The sequence below is a fragment of the Microcaecilia unicolor genome, chromosome 3 (genome assembly GCF_901765095.1).
Source record: "Microcaecilia unicolor chromosome 3, aMicUni1.1, whole genome shotgun sequence".
NCBI lineage: Eukaryota > Metazoa > Chordata > Amphibia > Gymnophiona > Siphonopidae > Microcaecilia > Microcaecilia unicolor.
Genome location: NC_044033.1, coordinates 327,973,960 through 327,993,387, shown reverse-complemented (window position 1 = coordinate 327,993,387; position 19,428 = coordinate 327,973,960). Strand labels below are relative to the sequence as shown.

At 42.1% G+C, this 19,428-nt stretch overlaps 1 protein-coding gene across 1 annotated transcript in view; it reads left to right on the top strand.

The window, feature by feature from the left end:
- The window catches only part of TCP1 (t-complex 1), a 114,083-nt gene that overhangs the window by 71,111 nt on the left and 23,544 nt on the right, over positions 1-19,428 (top strand). Inside the window, 2 exon segments of the mRNA XM_030198394.1 lie at positions 9,675-9,856; positions 16,350-16,476. Coding sequence (XP_030054254.1) covers positions 9,675-9,856; positions 16,350-16,476 — 309 coding nt within the window.

Sequence of the window (19,428 nt, the reverse complement as noted above, 5' to 3'; positions counted from 1 at the left end):
CATGTAGCCAGGTCTCTCATTTGAGCTCTCTTTTGAGCTCTCGTGTGATCTCATTAGATTTCATAGCATGTTTCTATTTTTTCTCTCTTTGTTTAGTCAAGTTGGCGCAGACTGTTTTTGTCTTCTCTACAAGCGTCCCACTTTCTGTTTTCTCTGGATGTTCTTGGGCCTTTGGCCATTACCTTGCTCTATTTTGCAGAGTAAAATTTTACTTTCTAGCTCCCAAGAAGGAATTTTTTCTTCATTCGCTTTGGAGTCTCGGTAGTCTTTTTTGGGCAGCTTTTCACTCTGTCAATTTCGTGACCATTGGAAAAAAAAAAAAAAAAAAAAAAAGAGTTCTCGGTGGATAGTACCTTAAGGGGAGGTCCCAGTTCTACAACTATTTCTTTTCGCTCTGACCTTCCATGTGCCTCGCTTACTCTCTTGCTAAAAAGACTTGTCAGCGGCAGAGATAGATGCCCTCTCGTATCCAGATATTTATCTCTGATGGAATCCCTCCGCTCAGTTGGCCTCTGTATTCTCACTAGTGGTCTGGTGGTTGAGATTGAGCATTCTTCCTGCAAGTATGCCGGGAGCATATACACAGTGAGCAGTTTTTTGATGGCTGCATCTGTGGAAATATATATGTATATTTATAGTTCTACTACATAAGTACATATTTAATTCCACACTGGGAAAAGCTCAAAGGTCCTATCGAGCCCACCTTTCGGTCCACGGCCAATCCAGACCATGAGCACCTGGCTAGATTCCTAAACGTACAAACATTCTATACATGTTGTTCCTGGAACTGTGTAGTGTTTTATGGACTTCTATGTGTTTCTAACAGATGAAAGGTACTAACAAGTGTCTCCTGTTGATTTATTCCCGTTTTCACTAATTGGGGTCTACAACAAGAGTCTCAGGTGATTGGCTTGCAGAGGCAACAGCTACAGATTATTCTTTCTCTCTCAGTTGAATTGCGCTCTGAGATATGTTTTTTTTTTCATGTTGGGTAACTGCAGCGGCTGTCAGTTTATTTGGACCTTCAGTCTAGTTTGCAGCAAGGATTTAGGTACCTTCTTCTTCTGCATAGTATTTTAACTGCATTCTTGTTTTTACCTATTTAGCTTCTAGTGATCAGGTACTTTTTCACTGACAGGCTTTACATACTTCCAATCTGTTGCTAGGTCAGCAATAGTCTACAATATCTGGAGTATTGTACTTCAGGATTTCGGTTTCCACTTTCTCAGCTGAGGTAGATTCATTGCAGTTTTTTGTTGCCAGGCGGCTCTGCTTCTACCTTTGTCATCCTTCTTTCAGTCGTTTTTTTCTCGAGTCTCTCTGTCCTTGCGGTAGGGGACAATATATAGTGGCCACTTGGTAGGGGACAATGTTCAGCGTCGCTTGGACTTTTCAGCTTCAGCTTTTTTGCTTTGTAGTCATTCTATTTAGTTTATTGGTGGTTCTTGGATCGTCAAGCTTTGGCTTCGTATTCATCCTAGTTTGGGTGTCTTCAGGGACTGTACCACATTCTCAATGTCTGTCCCTCCCGTAAGATTACTGCTTTGGTACTTCCCAACAGTCCAATCCTGGTCCGGTCCGGAGGGATGCTAAGGAAGGAGAAATTAGATCTTACCTGCTAATTTGCTTTCCTTTAGTCCCTCCGGACCGGACCAGGCCCCTCCCATGTTCTATCAACTCTTTAGATTCTTTTATTAAGTTTGGAAGTGTATTTGTTCCTTTACCACACGTGGAATGTTTAAAAAACAAAAACAAACAAAAAAAAAGACTTTGTGTGGTCCATACCACTTCTCTGGTGGTTGCTGGTGAGCTCGGTTGCTGGAATATATATAAAACCTTAATGGGTCATACCACTTCTCTGGTGAGAGTTGCAGGTGAGTTCAGTTGCTGGAATATATATAAAGCCTTAAATATGTCATACCACTTCTCTGGTGAGAGTTGCTGGTGAGTTCAGTTGCTGGAATATATATAAAGCCTTAAATATGTCATACCACTTCTCTGCCGAGAGTTGCTGGTGAGCTCAGTTGCTGGAATATATATATATAAAACCTTAATGGGTCATACCACTTCTTTGGTGAGAGTTGCTGGTGAGCTCAGTTGATGGAATATATATGAAACCTTAAGTGAGTCATACCACTTCTCTGGTGAGAGTTACTGGTGAGCTCTAATATGAATGGGCCATGCCACTTCTCTGGTGAGAGTTGCTGGTGAGCTGTAATATGAACGGGCCATGCCACTTCTCTGGTGAGAGTTGCTGGTGAGCTCTAATATGAATGGGCCATGCCACTTCTCTGGTGAGAGTTGCTGGCGAGCTCTAATACAAATGGCCCATACCACTTCTCTGGTGAGAGTTGCTGGTGAGCTCTAGTACTCGGTTTTGCCGAGGAATTTGTGGCTGCTAGGATTCCATACGGCACAGAAGTTCTTTCTTTCTTTCCTGCTTTGTTATTCAAATACTGAGGCTAAGGTCACATGGCCAGGGCTCCTATTGGCTCTCTAGAGTCAGAGTTTTTTCTCAGTCTCCACCTGCTGGTAGGCGGGCACAACCCAACAGTCCAATCCTGGTCCGGTCCGGAGGGACTAAAGGAAAGCAAATTAGCAGGTAAGATCTAATTTCTCTTTTAGGCCCCCATGCACATAATGTAGAAAAACACACTTAAATAACTTTCACAAGTTTATTTCAAAATTGCTCAATAAAATATGAATAGTGGACAACATTTTAATTATAATTTTTCACAGAAAACACCAAAAAATCTTTTTTTTCCCAAATTTCACGCAAAGACATGAAAACACACAAAAATGCATAGAAATCTATAGCAAACTAGCTGCAGCTACATTTTTATTCTAACTTTCTTTTCTATTATATTAGTCTTCCAAACAATTCTGACATGTTATTTTTTCAGAAGAGTGTTCTTTGCAAACAGTTTCCTTACAAGTGGAACAATATCGCTCAGTTTTCCTCTCTGTTTCTTGGACACATGAAACAACGCTTTCGTTTTCTTTCTCCTGGCTCTGGAGTAATCTGAAACTGTACGCCACACCGTTTCATTGCTTCTTTAGTTTTCTTTGGCAAGCATTTCAAGTCGCTTCGCTCTATCATGTGAGGTATTACAAGTTCATGACAAAGGTCCTTCAAGAATAAGCGTCTCCTGTCCTTCCTCTGTGCATGAAATTCAGGATGAGTTTCTGTATAAATAATGAATGAATTTAGGGCTGCTACATCAAGCATATTTGAAAATAGTACTACAGGCCATCGTTTTGTTTGCCTCTTACACGAATATTCTCCCACCATCTCATCCATTTTATCTACACCTCCTTTTGTTGCATTGTAATGCAGGATGATTTCTGGTTTCAATTTTTGGTTATTGCTGTCAACACTGCAATCGTGATGCATGGTACTGAGTAAAATTACAGATTTCTCCTTCTTTGCCTTGTAAGATACCAAAGTCGCTTTGTTATTGAATCCAAAGACACTCTCATAAAGTGCTCGCTGACGATTGTGTTTGAGTGCTGCTGGAATTTCTCGTCTGTTTTGCTTTATAGTACCAACAAGTGTAATAGCTTTTGCAAGCAGAAAATTGCCTAGTTCAACATTGGTGAAATAATTGTCCATGGTGATGTTTCTACCTGAATTGAATATTGGAACAGCAAGAGTTTTGACTATTTCAGACCCCAGATCCTTCTGTACTGGTGCACCAACCTCTTTGCCACAGTAGATTACGCCATTTATGCCATAATAATTTGCAGAATCACACATCCAGAAGATTTTTATACCGTACTTGGCTGGCTTGCTGGGCATGTATTGTATGAATTTGCAGCGTCCTCTGAACGGTACAAGTTGCTCATCTACAGTAACATTAGTACTAGGATTGTAAAGTTTTGTGCAATTTTTGATAAATATGTTCCAGATATAACTGATAGGGGCTAATTTGTCTGTTTCAAACCTCGCTGCACGAGTTCGCTTATCATCAAAGCGAATGATCCTTCTAATTTCCTCATATCTGCCCACTGACATTGTCGCCTTATAGTGTGGATCAGAAAGTGGGTCCAGAAATAATTCTCGTATTGGGACATCATACGATTTTTGACTCCCTGCCAGCAGGAAAAGTCCAATATATGCATAAAGTTCCTCTTTTGAGATATTTTTCCAGGACTTATTTTTTGCTGAAGCGATACGTCTTCCTTCTAGGTTTGAACATAATAGGACCTCTTCTGCAATATTGTCAGAAAAATAAGTACAGAATACATCTTTAGGGGTAAAGTAACTGGGACTTCCCACAGCTCCTTGAGCCTGTCTCACAATATTGTGTATTGGAGTACGTCCGACTAATGTAGGATTACTGTCCCAAAAAACATTCGTTTTGGATGTTCTACTTATCACTTCTTGAGGATCCACTAGATTCACTTCTTCATCATCAGAAGAATCACTGGATGAGGATGTTTGATTAGCTGGTGGCAGATATTCTTCATCAGACAAAGATAGTTCACTTTCATCATCGCTTTGAAACATAATCGCTTCAATCTCTTGGTCAGTCAGACACTTGGAGGAAGACTGTGCCATTGCTGACTAGATGTTAGAAAATGAAACAGATTTCCTCTCAACAGCTTATCTTATCACAGGTCCTTCAGCAATTAGCTCACAGTGTATACTGTCCTCAGTGTTCAGAGGACCTGAGGTGATGTCATGGCCTTATCACTCCCTCCAAAAATCACATGACATCCTCACATGTTATTATCCACACCCTGGCCCCTCCACCAGCATTACTGAGTACAAATAAAGTAACTTGAGACACAAACACTTCTGAGAACATGATAAAAACAGCGGGGGCCTAAAAGGCCCCCAATTCGTACAGATGTAGTTTTCACCAAACAAGCATTGTTACACCATAATGCCTATGAAAAAAAATTATATGAACTGGATATTATCAACAATGACATACTTGAGTAATACCTTGAGTTTCAAAATTCTAACTAAAGTAATTTTGCAGATAATAGCAAAAATGTAAGCATGGGGGCAGACTGGGAGTGCATGTGTTCCCTTATCTCGACGATTGGCTGGTGAAGAGCACCTCGGAGGCAGGCGCTCTACAGTCCATGCGAATGACTATTCAGGTGCTAGAACTACTGGGGTTCGTGATCAGTTATTCCAAGTCCTATCTCACCCCAGTTCAAAAATTGGAATTCATTGGAGCACTGTTGAACACTCAGACAGCTTGAGCTTATCTTCCTGAGGCGAGGGCAGACGACCTCCTGTTCCTAGTGTCCATGGTTTGAGCGTCTCAACAGATCACGGCTTGGCAGATGTTGAGACTTCTGGGGCACATGGTCTCCACGGTTCATGTGACTCCCATGGCACGTCTATACATGAGATCAGCTCAGTGGACTTTAGCTTCCCAGTGGTATCAAGCTGCGGTGAGTCTAGAGGATGTGATCCAACTGTCCACTGACTTTCAGAATTCCTTGCAGTGGTGGACGGTTCGATCCAATTTGACCTTGGGACGTCCATTCCAAATTCCTCAACCACAAAAAGTGCTGATCACTGATGCATCCCTCCTGGGGTGGAGAGCTCATGTAGATGGACTTCACACTCAAGGAGCTTGGTCCTTTCAGGAAAAAGGTCTTCAGATCAATCTCCTGGAATTGCAATCTGGAACGCTCTAAAGGCTTTCAGAGACCGGCTGTCCAACCAAATCATATTGATTCAGACAGACAATCAGGTTGCCATGTATTACACCAACAAGCAGGGGGGCACCGGATCTCGCCTTCTTGTGTCAGGAAGCCGTCCAGATGTGGCTTTGGGCACGCCATCACGGCAAGTTTCTCCAAGCCACTTATCTGGCAGTCATAAACAACAGTCTGGCCAACAGACTGAGCAGGGTGTAGTCCGCAAGATCTTCCGAGTGTGGGGGGCACCCCCTCGGTGGATCTTTTTGCCACTCAGATCAATCACAAGGTCCCTCAGTTCTGTTCCAGGCTTCAGGCCCACAACAGACTAGCGTCAGATGCCTTTCTCCTGCATTGGGGAACAGGCATTCTGTATGCGTATCCTCCCATACTTTTAATAGGGAAGACTTTACTGAAACTCAAACAAGACTGCGGAACCATGATTCTGATAGCTTCCTTCTGACCGTGTCAGATTTGGTTCCCTCTTCTTCTAGAGTTCTCCTCCCAGGAACCGTGGAGATTGGAATGTTTTCCAACCCTGATCACCCAGAATGAGGGGTCGCTTCTGCATCCCAACCTCCAGTCTCCGGCTCTCACGGCCTGGATGTTGAGAGTTTAGAATTCGCCTCCTTGGGTCTTTCAGAGAGTGTCTCCCGAGTCTTGTTTCCAGAAAAGATTCCACCAAGAGGTGTTACTCTTTCAAATGGAGGGGGTTTGCCATCTGGTGTGACAGCAAGGCCCTAGATCCTCTTTCTTGTCCTACACAGCGTTTAACTATAGAAAAGGTGATCACGACAAAATGAGAAAAATGGTGAAAAAAAGACTGAAAGGAGCAGCTCGCAGAGTAAAAAACTTGCATCAGGCGTGGATGCTGTTTAAAAACACCATCCTGGAGGTTCAGGACAAATATATTCCACGTATTAGAAAAAAGGGAAAAAAGACTAAACGTCAGCCGGCGTGGCTAAACAGTAAGATAAAGGAAATCATTAGAGCCAAAAAACAATCCTTCAGAAAGTGGAGAAGAGAACCAACTGAAAGTAACAGGATAGATCATAAGGAATGCCAAGCCAAATGCAAAGCGGAGATAAGGAGGGCAAAAAAGGACTTTGAGAAGAAATTAGCGTTGGAAGCAAAAATACATAGTAAAAATTTTTTTAGATACATTAAAAGCAGGAAACCGGCCAAAGAGTCGGTTGGGCCGCTGGACGAAAATGGTGTTAAAGGGGCGATCAAGGAGGACAAAGCCGTAGCGGAGAAATTAAATGAATTCTTTGCTTCGGTCTTCACCGAGGAGGATTTGGGGGGGACACCGGTGCCGGAAAGAATATTTGAAGCGGGGGAGTCGGAGAAACTAAACAAATTCTCTGTAACCTTGGAGGATGTAATGGGTCAGTTCAGCAAGCTGAAGAGTAGTAAATCACCGGGACCTGATGGTATTCATCCCAGAGTATTAATAGAACTAAAAAATGAACTTGCGGAGCTACTGTTAGAAATATGCAATCTGTCCCTAAAATCGAGTGTAGTACCGGAAGACTGGAGGGTAGCCAATGTTACTCCGATTTTTAAGAAGGGTTCCAGAGGAGATCCGGGAAATTATAGACCGGTGAGTCTGACGTCGGTGCCGGGCAAGATGGTGGAGGCTATGATTAAGAATAAAATTGCAGAGCATATACAAAAACATGGACTGATGAGACAAAGTCAGCACGGATTTAGTGAAGGGAAGTCTTGCCTCACCAATCTAATGCACCTGGAGTATTGTGTTCAGTACTGGTCTCCGTATCTCAAAAAAGATATAGTAGAATTGGAAAAGGTACAGCGAAGGGCGACGAAAATGATAGTGGGGATGGGACGACTTTCCTATGAAGAGAGGCTGAGAAGGCTAGGGCTTTTCAGCTTGGAGAAGAGACGGCTGAGGGGAGATAAGATAGAAGTGTATAAAATAATAAGTGGAATGGATCGGGTGGATGTGAAGCGACTGTTCACGCTATCCAAAAATACTAGGACTAGAGGGCATGAGTTGAAGCTACAGTGTGGTAAATTTAAAACGAATCGGAGAAAATTTTTTTTCACCCAATGTGTAATTAGACTCTGGAATTCGTTGCCGGAGAACGTGGTAAGGGCGGTTAGCTTGACGGAGTTTAAAAAGGGGTTAGATAGATTCCTAAAGGACAAGTCCATAGACCGCTATTAAATGGACTTGGAAAAATTCCGCATTTTTAGGTATAACTTGTCTGGAATGTTTTTACGTTTGGGGAGCGTGCCAGGTGCCCTTGACCTGGATTGGCCACTGTCGGTGACAGGATGCTGGGCTAGATGGACCTTTGGTCTTTCCCAGTATGGCACTACTTATGTACTTATGTACCTTCTACACTTGTCAGAGTCCGGTCTCAAGACCAACTTTGTAAGGGTTCACCTTAGTGCAATTAGTGCTTATCGGCGTGTAGAGGGTAAGCCTATCTCTGGACAGCCTTTAGTTGTTCACGTCAAGAGGTTTGCTTTTGTCAAAGCCCCTAGTTAAACCTCCACCGGTGTCATGGAATCTTTCACCCAGCTGATGAAAGCTCCTTTTGAGCCACTGAATACCTGCCATCTGAAGTACTTGACCTGGAATGTCATTTTCTTGGTGGCTGTTACTTCAGCTCTTAGGGTCAGTGAGCTTCAGGCCTTGGTATACATGCACCGTATATGAAGTTCCATCATAATAGAGTAGTCTTCCACACGCACCCTAAGTTCCTGCCTAAGGCGTTCCATCTTAACCAGTCAATTGTCTTGCCAACATTTTTTCCCCGTCCTCATACCCGTCCTGGCGAAAGCAGTTTGCATACCTTGGACTGCAAGAGAGCATTGGCCTTTTACGTGGAGCAGACACAGCCCTTCAGAAAGTCCGCCCAGTTGTTTGTTTCTTTCAATCCCAACAAGAGGGGAGTCGCCATCAGAAAACGCACAATCTCAAATTGGCTAGCAGATTGCATTTCCTTCACTTAGGCCCAAGCTGGGCTGACTCTACAGGGTCATGTCACGGCTCATAATGTTAGAGCCATGGCTGCGTCAGTGGCCCACTTGAAGTCTGCCTCCATTGAAGAGATTTGCAAAGCTGCGACATGGTCATCAATCCACACATTCACATCTCATTACTGCCTTCAGCAGGATACCCGACGCGACAGTCAGTTTGGACAGGCAGTGCTGCAAAATCTGTTTGGGGTTTAGAATCCAACTCCACCCTCCTAGACCCATTTTGATTCTGTTCCAGGCTACACTCTGTTAGTTGATTTTGGTTTCAGGTCAATCTATCTTATGTCCTCACCGTTGCGAGGCCCAATTGACCAATGTTCATTGTTTTGATACCCCACATGTGAGAATAAGCAACCTGCTTGTCCTCGGAGAAAGCGAAGATACTTGTAGCAGGTATTCTCCGAGGACAGCAGGCTGATTGTTCTCACAAACCTGCCCTCCTCCCCTTTGGAGGAGGAGTTATTGTTGTTTCTTGTTTATATGCTTTTTGATTAAACTAAAGAGGTACGCTCACGCTGCGGGCGGGAAGTCATTCACGCATGCGCGGTTTGCGCTGCCCGCACAACAGAAATTTCCCGACTTTTATTTTGCTTGCAAAATTTGTTTGCCGATTCCTGGGCCACTGCAGACGTCGACCCACATGTGAGAACAATCAGCCTGCTGTCCTCGGAAAATACCTGCTACAGGTAAGTATCTTCGCTTTATATCCTTAAGAGGGAAAGTACTTTGCCAAGAAAATCATTGTCCCCTTTCTGCTTGTGCTCTAGAAACCTATACGTCCTTGTTGGGGAGTGTAAGGGGAGGTGAGTACACAACTGGACCCATGTCTTGATACTTGAAAGAAATTTTCACTTTAAACTACTGGTAATATTTTTTTATGCCGTTTGCAAAACTTCTCCAATTTCTTCAGTCTGTAGAGTTGATGCGTAATTTTAAGAATAAATTTAAAATGACTTCTCTTATTTTTTGCAAAATAGTTTAACCTTAACTTGTTTTAGTGACAGTGATTTCTTTGCCAACATGGTAGTGGATGCAGCACTTGCAGTTAAATTCACAGATCCTAAGGGCCAGGCTCGATACCCAATCAACTCTATTAATGTTTTGAAAGCACATGGTCGTAGTCAAAAAGAGAGCATTCTTGTAAATGGTTATGCACTGAACTGCGTGGTTGGCTCACAGGGTAAGTGTTGCAAGTGTGTATTAAATCTAACTTTTTGTGCTTGTAATCCTGCAGGATAGGACAGTCTAGAATGTTTCTTTTAATGTAGAATCTAACAAGCGTCTTCAGCTCCATGAGGGAGGATAAAATGCTATCTACACTAGGATCCTAATCTTATTTGAGACAAACCAAAGACATTAGCTGTTAAGTGCCTTTTTAGCAGCTTGTTTTCTTGGGATAGGTTAAAGAAGAAAAGGGAGCATAAACCTGATTAGCTATTGCTCAGGTATTAGTGGAAGGAAGATGGTTTCTGCTGCTGTCACATTTGGTGCTGGTAGAATGGTATCCAATAATTGTCTTTGAACAGGCTTTCCTTGTTTGTCATTGGTGAGGGTATTTTAGCCCCGCCCCCCAGTATATTGTCTGCTGCAAGGGACTTTAAGGGAGAAATATTTAATGGGGAATGTGTCTTGTTATCAGTTCTGTGAAAATGAATACATTTAGTTCTCTGGCATTTTCTACAATGCTTCTTAAGAATTCAGTATGATCTTCAAGGGGAATATGAGGTACAGCAGTGGTTCCCAAACCTGTCCTGGGAGCTCCCCAGCCAGTCAGGTGTTCAGAATATTCACAGTGAGAATTCATGAGTGTGCAAATCTCTAACAAATATTCATTGTGGATATCCTGAAAACCTGACTGGCTGGGAAGCCCCCAGGACAGGTTTGGGAACCACTGAGGTATACAGTTAAACTTCCCTAATTTTTTAGGATAAACATTTCCTTTTCACTCTGTTAAACCAGTCCAGCACATGGAGGCAATGAAGCTGAACACTTCTAGTGACAATGCTGGTATATGGAGTAGTGCAGCCTAGAACATGTCAGAATTTCTCTGATGCAGGTTCGATCGGTGAAGCAGGATTTCTTTAGTGCTGACCTAACTCCCTAGGGTGCAGTCCACTGGCTGTGACCCTTAAGGTTTCCTTTGGCTGATGTTAGCTCCCAAGGATTGATCCATGGATCTTTCCTCTGGTGGAGCCCGGAGGGGTTTGTCCCTCTGTAGCCTCAAGGCTTAGCTCATAGGCACTCACTCAGTAAGGCTGTCTAGTGGAGGTCCTGTGTAGCCTCTGTAAAAGATGATTCCTTTGCCCCCTTTTTTTTTTTTTTTTTTTTTTTTTTTTTGCTTCCCCCACTCCTTCCTGAGTGGACGACTGCAGATTGTTGGAGAAAGAAAAGTCTTCAGCAGAAATGGACTGTCAGATTACTTTAGGCAATAAGGTTTAAGAATAAGAGCAATCAGTATGTAGGGTGGAGACAGGAGGATTCCTCACAGTAATCAGAGGTGTCTGGGAGTGGGGAGTGCACAAAGTTTAGTGGTGGCTGGAGAGGGAGGACTGAGGGACATGTGGAGTATTTCCTTAACTTCCCATCATACTTTTTATGCAGTGTACATTAAAAGGTATTACCTCTGATTTGGTCCGGTTAGTTTTGTACACTGAGATCACCAAATACATTGAGGTCCAGTAAAGGTGGGACCATGGTGTCTGGGTGGGAAAGGTACAGCAGGACATCATCCATAGCTTAAAACTCTTCCTTTCCCAAGGTATCTCCATTATGTCTGAATTTTGTCTAATGATCAAAAGTAAAGGCTTCAGCACCAAACTGAATAATAATGGCAAGAAGAGGCATCTGCCTCATTCCTCACTAAAATCTAAATGGGTCTGAAATTTGGTTATTTTATAGATTGCAAACATTACCTAGTTTTGCTTATTTATCCAAGAGAGGGAACAGCATGCCAAGCTTAAGCAAAATAAAAAAAAAGACTTGTTATAGACTTTTAAGGGGCTTACTCTCTCTTTTTTTTTTTTTTTTTTTTTTTTTTTAAGGTCTCGGTTTGAAACCTATGATTGATAGCCCCCCAGTAGGGTTTGTTAGTCTGCCTTAACCCTGGGCAATTGAGTTTTGTTCTTTGTTTTTTTTAATTTGCTTAAGTGTTCCCTCTGTTGGCTAAATAATCAAAACTAGGTATTTGATGTATTTATAGACGTGCCATTGGATTGCTGTAAATAGTTTTGACCATATGACAAAATCCTTAACCTATCCCATACCATTTAGTTTTTCACGATATATTGCAGTTCAACTCTACAAAAGCCTTTTCATATCCAACACCACAAAGAAGGCAGTAATGTCCAGACATTTGCAGTATCAGGGAGCGGAGTTTGGTATTATATTGGAGGAGTGTTGGCAACAGACCCAATCTAGTCTGCTTGAATTTCAGCATGAATTTTCCAGTATCTGCCCATGGAATGCTTTAGAGAACACCACTGTGAGCCATCCATATCTGGAGTCTTCCCATTTTGCAGTTTAAGTGCATGTATTTCTTCTACTATGTCTTTATCCAGTGCCACCTTTTCGGTTCTGTCAAGCTAGAAGCGCTAAGCTCCAGAATCTCACAAGGGTCCATACTCAGGCCCTCTGTGGGGTAATATTTGTAGAAAGCTTTAAATTGTTGTAAGATATACTCCCCTCTTATGACTGCCCTTCATTGTTGCAAAATGCTATTTGCTCTCTGTTCCTTCCTTCCCTTTAAATAACACTTTACCTGCCCTATTTGAATTCATAGTAAGAGGATTCCTGGACAAATATTTCCTCTTGCTCTCTGGCTTAGGACCATATTGTACTTAAAGATCAATTTTATTTCCAAATATTTTATTAATTTCCAAGAATATAAATAACAGGAAAACAATGATGGACAAACATAGGAAGCAATAAACACAACAGGTGGGAAAGGAAAAAACAGAAAGGAAAGAAGAGAAAAAAGGAGGGGAAAGCATCCAGGTGTTTAACAAATAAGTCCTTTGTACTGGTTTAAGGCGTGGCCTGAATAGTTTGGAGGTAGTTGTCCAAAATAGACCAAATTTTTTTCTTAGATACTATCATCCGACTTTTCGCAGCCATGGCGAGCTCAAACTTCTGATGCTGCAGGACTGTATTCCACCAGAAGTGAATATTCAGCAACTGTGCGTTTTTCCAGTTTTGCAAAATATGCCGTTGAGCAATAGTGAGGAGAATGTCCAATAGTTTTGATTGCGGGGAGGTCAAATCAAAAGTTGCATGAACGGACTTAAAAATTACAATTGAATAAGTCAGGTCATCAGTTATGGGCAATTTCCCATTTCCACACTAGCTGACATTCCAGCTCATGCACCTCATCTTCCATTTTGGCTAGTTCTGCCTTCTCTTCTGCATTTTGTTTGTGCTAGAGAATGCTATGAGGACAAACTTGTTTCTGTAAGCTCTTTCTGTAAACTCTTTGAGCAGGGACTGTCTTTCTTCTATGTTTGTGCAGCGCTGCGTATGCCTTGTAGCGCTATAGAAATGCTAAATAGTAGTAGTAGTAGTAGTAGTTCTGTCCCGTCCCCATGGGCTGTATTCTCTGTCCTCATCTGTACAAACCTCGATCACTTATCCTATATAATAATTTGCACCTCTGTCTGGATGCCTGGGTTCGTAACACAGTTCCCATTGGTCCGCCCTGGGGTTGACGTCACAGGGTGGACCAATGGGAAGTGAGAGGGAAGGGAACCCAGCACCAGCCACCGGAGGTGAGTAAAGAATGCCCCCCCCCCCTGAGTTCCATGACCCCTACCTCCCTACCTCCCCTCCTTCCACTCTCGTCCGTCCGAGTTCCATGGCCCCAATCCCATCCGAATTCCACCGCCCAGCGCTTCCCTCCCTCTCTCTCTCTCTCTCTCTCTCTCTCTCTCTCTCTCTCTCTCTCTCTCTGTGGCCTCTGAGTGCAAGCAGGACGTGTGCGGCTGCCCCTGCCCTTCGTAAGTGCCAGCTGTTCTTTAAAACTTTTACCTCCACCTGCAAAGTGAAGTCCAGCACGCACGGACTCCGCTTCAGACTGCCTTCACTTTCGCTTCTGTTTCAGCTGTGCCTCTGGTCCCGCCCTCATTTCCTGTTTGCGGAAAGTTCAGATCTACATCGTGGACACTTGTCCGTACTCGACAGCTGAATGAAATACACCGGATGGGGATAGAAATATTTAGGCGAAGCAGAAATTTATACGGTTTCTGAAAGGATGCAGCGTGAGCCGGGCATTCTGAATGTTTCATGAGCAATCGAAGACCATTCCCAGTAACCTACTGAAGTCAGAGGTCCAAAGTTGCATAGTCCCAGACGGGTGCCAAGCTGCGGAAGCTGAACTGGTAAAGTGATAAACCTGCCTTAACCTGATTCACCCAGCGTAGATATGTCCAGTGTTCTAACATAAATTACCCTTGTCAATATGCTAGCCAGTCAATAGCTCACAAACGCCTCTCCTCTTGAAGCTGCTCAAAAGATTTTATGGCCCCTTCGTCAGTCATAAGATCACAAACATAGTTTAACCCATGCTGGGACCAGTGCTGTAAGTAAAACCTTGTTGCATCAGGGTCCAAATCTCTGTTACCCCAGAGAGGAAATAGCATAGTAGAAGTGGAGGGAAGCTTTATCGGCTTACAAAGCCACTTCTAGCCTTGGCCCATAGTTTTTTTTTTAAATAGGATGTGCTGCAGCTGTCATTACTTTGGGATGCTTTGTATGAAGATTGCATTTGCCCACTTGCTGAACTACCAACTGTTGTTCCAGAGCAGTAGGAGTAGAATAATCAGTCCCTTTAATCCAGTCCACTTAATGTCTTAAAATACAAGCCACATTATACTGTCTCAGATCAGATACGTTCAAGCCTTGCCAGCCAAAAGGCAAAAAACTTTTGTAGGGAGACTATAGGCCTTTTACAAGTCTGCAGAAACTGTCAAACTTTTCTGAAAAATGGCTACATCAGTTAGTCGAGCACCGGGAAGGTTTGTAAAATATAAAACCATTTTGGAACTATCTTATATAAAGCTTATACGTTCAATAAAGTACAAAGGTAAAGAAGCCCACAGAGCAAAAAACTAAAGATTTTTAAAGTAATCTTATATAAAGCTTATACGTTCAATAAAGTACAAAGGTAAAGAAGCCCACAGAGCAAAAAACTAAAGATTTTTAAAGTAATACGGTATAATTTTCCTAGTAGGCGTCTGTCATTTTACTAATCAAAACCCCAAAATACTTCAATTTATGGTGCACTTTCTGCAATGGAAAGTCATTCCCCCCCTCCTCCCCCCAAGCCAGCAAGGTTAAGTGACAAACCAGAAAGTCTGCCATGGGAATGCACGAAGTGCAGAAGCCAAGGCAATGGTCGCCGTGGATGGGTGAGGATACACAACATGAGCAAAAACCATACACTCCACCACTTCCTCACCAATAGTAAGGCCACTGACCACAGGATCTGCCCACAGTGCTGTCAAAAGGGGCTCCAATGCAAGAAGAACGAATTACATAGGCGACAAAGGGCATCCCTAATGGGTGCCCCACACCAACCAAAAGTATTCAGAGAGCTCTCCATTGATCAACAGTGCCCACATAGGGTCAGTATATAATATCTTTATCATATCCAAGAAGGGTCCCCCAAAACTATATTTATCCAATAAAGAAAACAGATAATCCCAGTTTTCTGCTTGGCCAGATGAATCTCAGTTGCAGGCCTTATTGTGTGGAGATCCTTATTTTTCACAATTGCCTGTTTAGATTTGCATAGTGCCTGCTTTATTTATTTTATTTATTTATTTATTGCCAGAGGTGGTTTCATCCTTTCATATGAATCAAGTGAAAGCACTTCTGGCGTTCTTATTTGGAAGTGACAAATTCACTCCAGAAGCCCTATTGTCTTTCTCTAGGTTCATGGACTGTTCAAAGGGGGAGGCAGCCTCCAACTCCTCTCTAGCATGTTGAATTAAGGCAGCAAAAGAGGTGAAGTATATCAACCAGAGAGGGTAGGACACACCTCATTTTGACAAGAGCTCAAGTGATCTCATGGGTAGATGTCCAGGTGGTGATTTGAAGGTATTTGCAGGGTAGTGTCTTGGTTGTTGCTGCATTCATATGTGAAGCAAGTCAAGAATTATGTCCAGGCCAGAGGATGGTAGAGCAGCACTATACAGAGCCTTTTTCCCCCCCACCCTGAAGGATAGCTTCTGTACACCCTGTTGGTCTGGTCTGGTCTAGCAGGATGAAAATCAAGGTGAAATTTAGTCTCTTGATTTTCCTTTCCTAGGTTTCTGCTAACCAGTCCAGGACACACCCAGGAAGGCTGTTGCTCAGCGTTATCTCTTTTAACATCTGCCTGCTCTCTTGGCTCCTAGGGCTCCAAGTATCTCTGTTTATTACTAATATGCAGAGGGCTCCTTTGGGGATTCCAGGATTTGTATACAAGTTTGTTTTTATTAAATGTCTGTTTTGGTATTAGCATACTGACAAGTTCCAAGATGCCACTACTCCTTAGGCTGGTGATGTCACTCAAGTTCAGTGCCTCCATCTGTTGGTTGGGTGACATAACCCATTGGTCTGGACCAGCCTAGCAGGAATCAAGGAAAGAAAAATAACATGTTAATTCTGGTGAAAATCTAATATGAAACCATTTATTTTAGGGATGACAAAGAGGATAGTTAATGCAAAAATTGCCTGCCTGGACTTCAGTTTGCAGAAAACCAAAATGAAGCTGGGTGTGCAAGTAATCATTTCTGATGTGGAAAAACTGGACCAAATTAGGCAGAGGTATGTTGCACTTAAAGTAATGAACTACTGATTTTATATGAAAGTGGCAGCTAAGAGCTGTTGGTTAAATTTATTCCAGATGAAATTGTGTTCCTAGTTTTTTTATATTCTACCTATGTAGTTAAATCACCCTGTATTGGTGTGGTGATGCTCTGAACTTTCCCAGAGACTCATGCAGAATACTGTTAATTCTGGAGTATAGCATTAAATATTAGATCCTTTTAAAAAAGGCACCAAAGTGTAAAATCTCTATACAGCCATGGTTCCCAAACCTGGTCCTGGAGGCACCCCAGCCAGTCAGGTTTTTGGGATGTCCACAATGAATATTCATGAGGAATTTGCATGCACTGCCTCAACTGCATACACATCTCTCATGAATATTCATTGTCGATATCCCAAAAACTTGACTGGCTGGGGTGCCTCCAGGATCAGGGTTTGGGAACCACTGCTCTACAGATTTTTTTTGTGCCTGCCTCCCAGCTGTTTTCACAAAATAAATCCCTATATGGGGATCAGGGATGTTCAGAAAAGATCCACAAAACGCTAAGTAAAACAATATATTAAGACTAGCCGTGATAAAACGGCTCACTATATCGTTATATACGTCATCAATACTCCTTTAAATAAAACTCCTGTACTTGATTTTAATGCATGTAATTACAAAACATTTTTATCAAAATGAGTGAGAAACATTGATGATTATATATTTGGATAAAAGATTTTTATAACTCCTGAACTGAGGGTTAGGGAGGTGTTTATAAAGACCGAAACAAAGAATTCTTTCAATCTCTCCGCTGTGGCCTTGTCCTCCCTTAGTGCCCCATTTTTTTGCTCCTTCGTGATCTAATGGTCCCATGGATTCCCTCACAGGCTTTCTGCTTCTTTTTTCTGTTGTTTGAAGGATGTTCTTTTGGCTCTAATAGCCTCTTTCACTTCAGCTTTTAACCATTCTGGCTGTTGTTTGCTCCTCTTTCCAGTTTTAGTACATCTGGTCTGGGCTTCCACAATGGTATTTTTTAAACAACGTCCATGCCTGATTTAAAATCCTAACCTTTGCGAGCTTCTTTTTAACCATTTCCTTCATTTTATTTTGGTCACCCTTTTGAAAATTAAATGCTGCTAAAGTAGGTTTCCTTAGTAACTTCACTCATCAGCTCAAATTTGATCATGTTTTGATCAGTTTCCTGGTGGACCCAACACAGTTACCTCTCGTGCTATGCCCTGCATTCCACTAAAATAGCTCCCTCTCTTGTTGATTCTTGAAGCAGTCATTTATTATGTCTAGGACTTTTATCTCCCTAGCACTCCCTGATGTAACATCCAGTCAGTATTGGGGTAATTGCCTGATGCATGGTAAGCTTTGTGCATTAGTCTCTTAGTTTCTGAAATAATAGGTAATATCCCATTTATTTGCTGCCATACTGATTTCAGTGGTTTGTGCAGTTATACGCATGGGATAAAGCATAAGTTGTCCACTGCAAGTTAAGATGAAACAGGACTAATGCTTCATCTTAATCAGAGGACTGCACATATATCCCAGTTTTGTTCAGTGTTCTGTTTGCACTATCAAATGTGTAAGAGGTGTACTTAAAGATGAAAGGTAAATTGAGGATCCCTTTTTACTAAGCAGAGTTAGGCTTATGCAGGATGCCACTTTTGGCTTTTGCTTGCGTTTATTTATTTTGAGGGTGTTTGTCAGGGGGCAGAAAATGGGCATGTAAGCAGTAACTGTTTATCACACAGAGTGGTGGGAATAATGTCCCTATTGAGTTGTGAAGTGCTGTGTTGCTGTTTGGATTGTATTTAACTATTTGGGGAGAGTTTGTATTTTATTACTGTCACAAAACACCTAAGTACCCACCTGGGGTTACCCTATGGCCACTTAGAACGTCTATCCCGAGCACAGCTGAGGTCTGCCTCACTTGCCGCTTGTGCTCTATACTAGCACCCTCCTCCCACCGACTGGGCAAGTCTCCTGGTCTCAACTTATCCCCAGTGATTTCTTGGTTACTGGAGGCCACACTCCCAAAAGCACTGAGACCCAACACACACATCACTAGGATTATTTCAGTCCAGACAGGCAGAGTCAATAAACTAATCAGATTTATTGTCAAAAATTGAGCTGTGAAACAAAGTGCAATTAGCAAAACAATAACAGGTAACTGAAATATGGATCAATGATAACACTAAACATTTGTTTACTAATTAGTACCTAGGAAGATCAGGACATATAACTATTCACCGAACCTCAGTAAAGAGATCCTATTCTCTTTTCTTCCTGGCTAAGACAGAAGGCAAAACTATTAACTTCTAGGTAACTTCAAACTCCATGCCAATCAGAGCCCAGAACATCAAGTTAAAAAAATAATAATAAAAAGCTGACCACATCACTGCAGGTCTTTTCTCTGTAGCATCTTTAAATATAAACATGCTGGCCAGACTAGAGAAATACACTTCAATAATTAAAGCAGTTTAACAGGCTTTAAAAAAAAACACTGTTCTGTCACATTTCCTCATTAGTTTTTACCCCTGACGCAGCCTATGGGTGAAACATGGCTACATCGGGTGATTGTTTAAACAATACAGCACTTCAGAACTGCTGGTTCTTCTTGTTACCACATGGTTAATGCAGGATCCTTAATGCCTCCTGCATAAACTTTTTTTTAAATGACTGTGTGCTAATGGTAGCATATGGCCATAAATGAGACAAAAAAAATTTTTTACGGTCACATTAGAAATGGGCTAATGTGCCCTTATGCAGGTCTTTCCTGCATGCTAAGCCCATTTCTTAACACAGCTTAGTAAAAGAACCCCTAATTTAGTCTGAGTTTAATTTTAGAAAGCATTTGAGTCTTAAACAGTATTTTACATGCACAAATAACATTTTGTATAAAATGACCTGGATTATAGACTTGCATGCATCTTGAGTTTAGCTTGTTTGGGAATATTCCT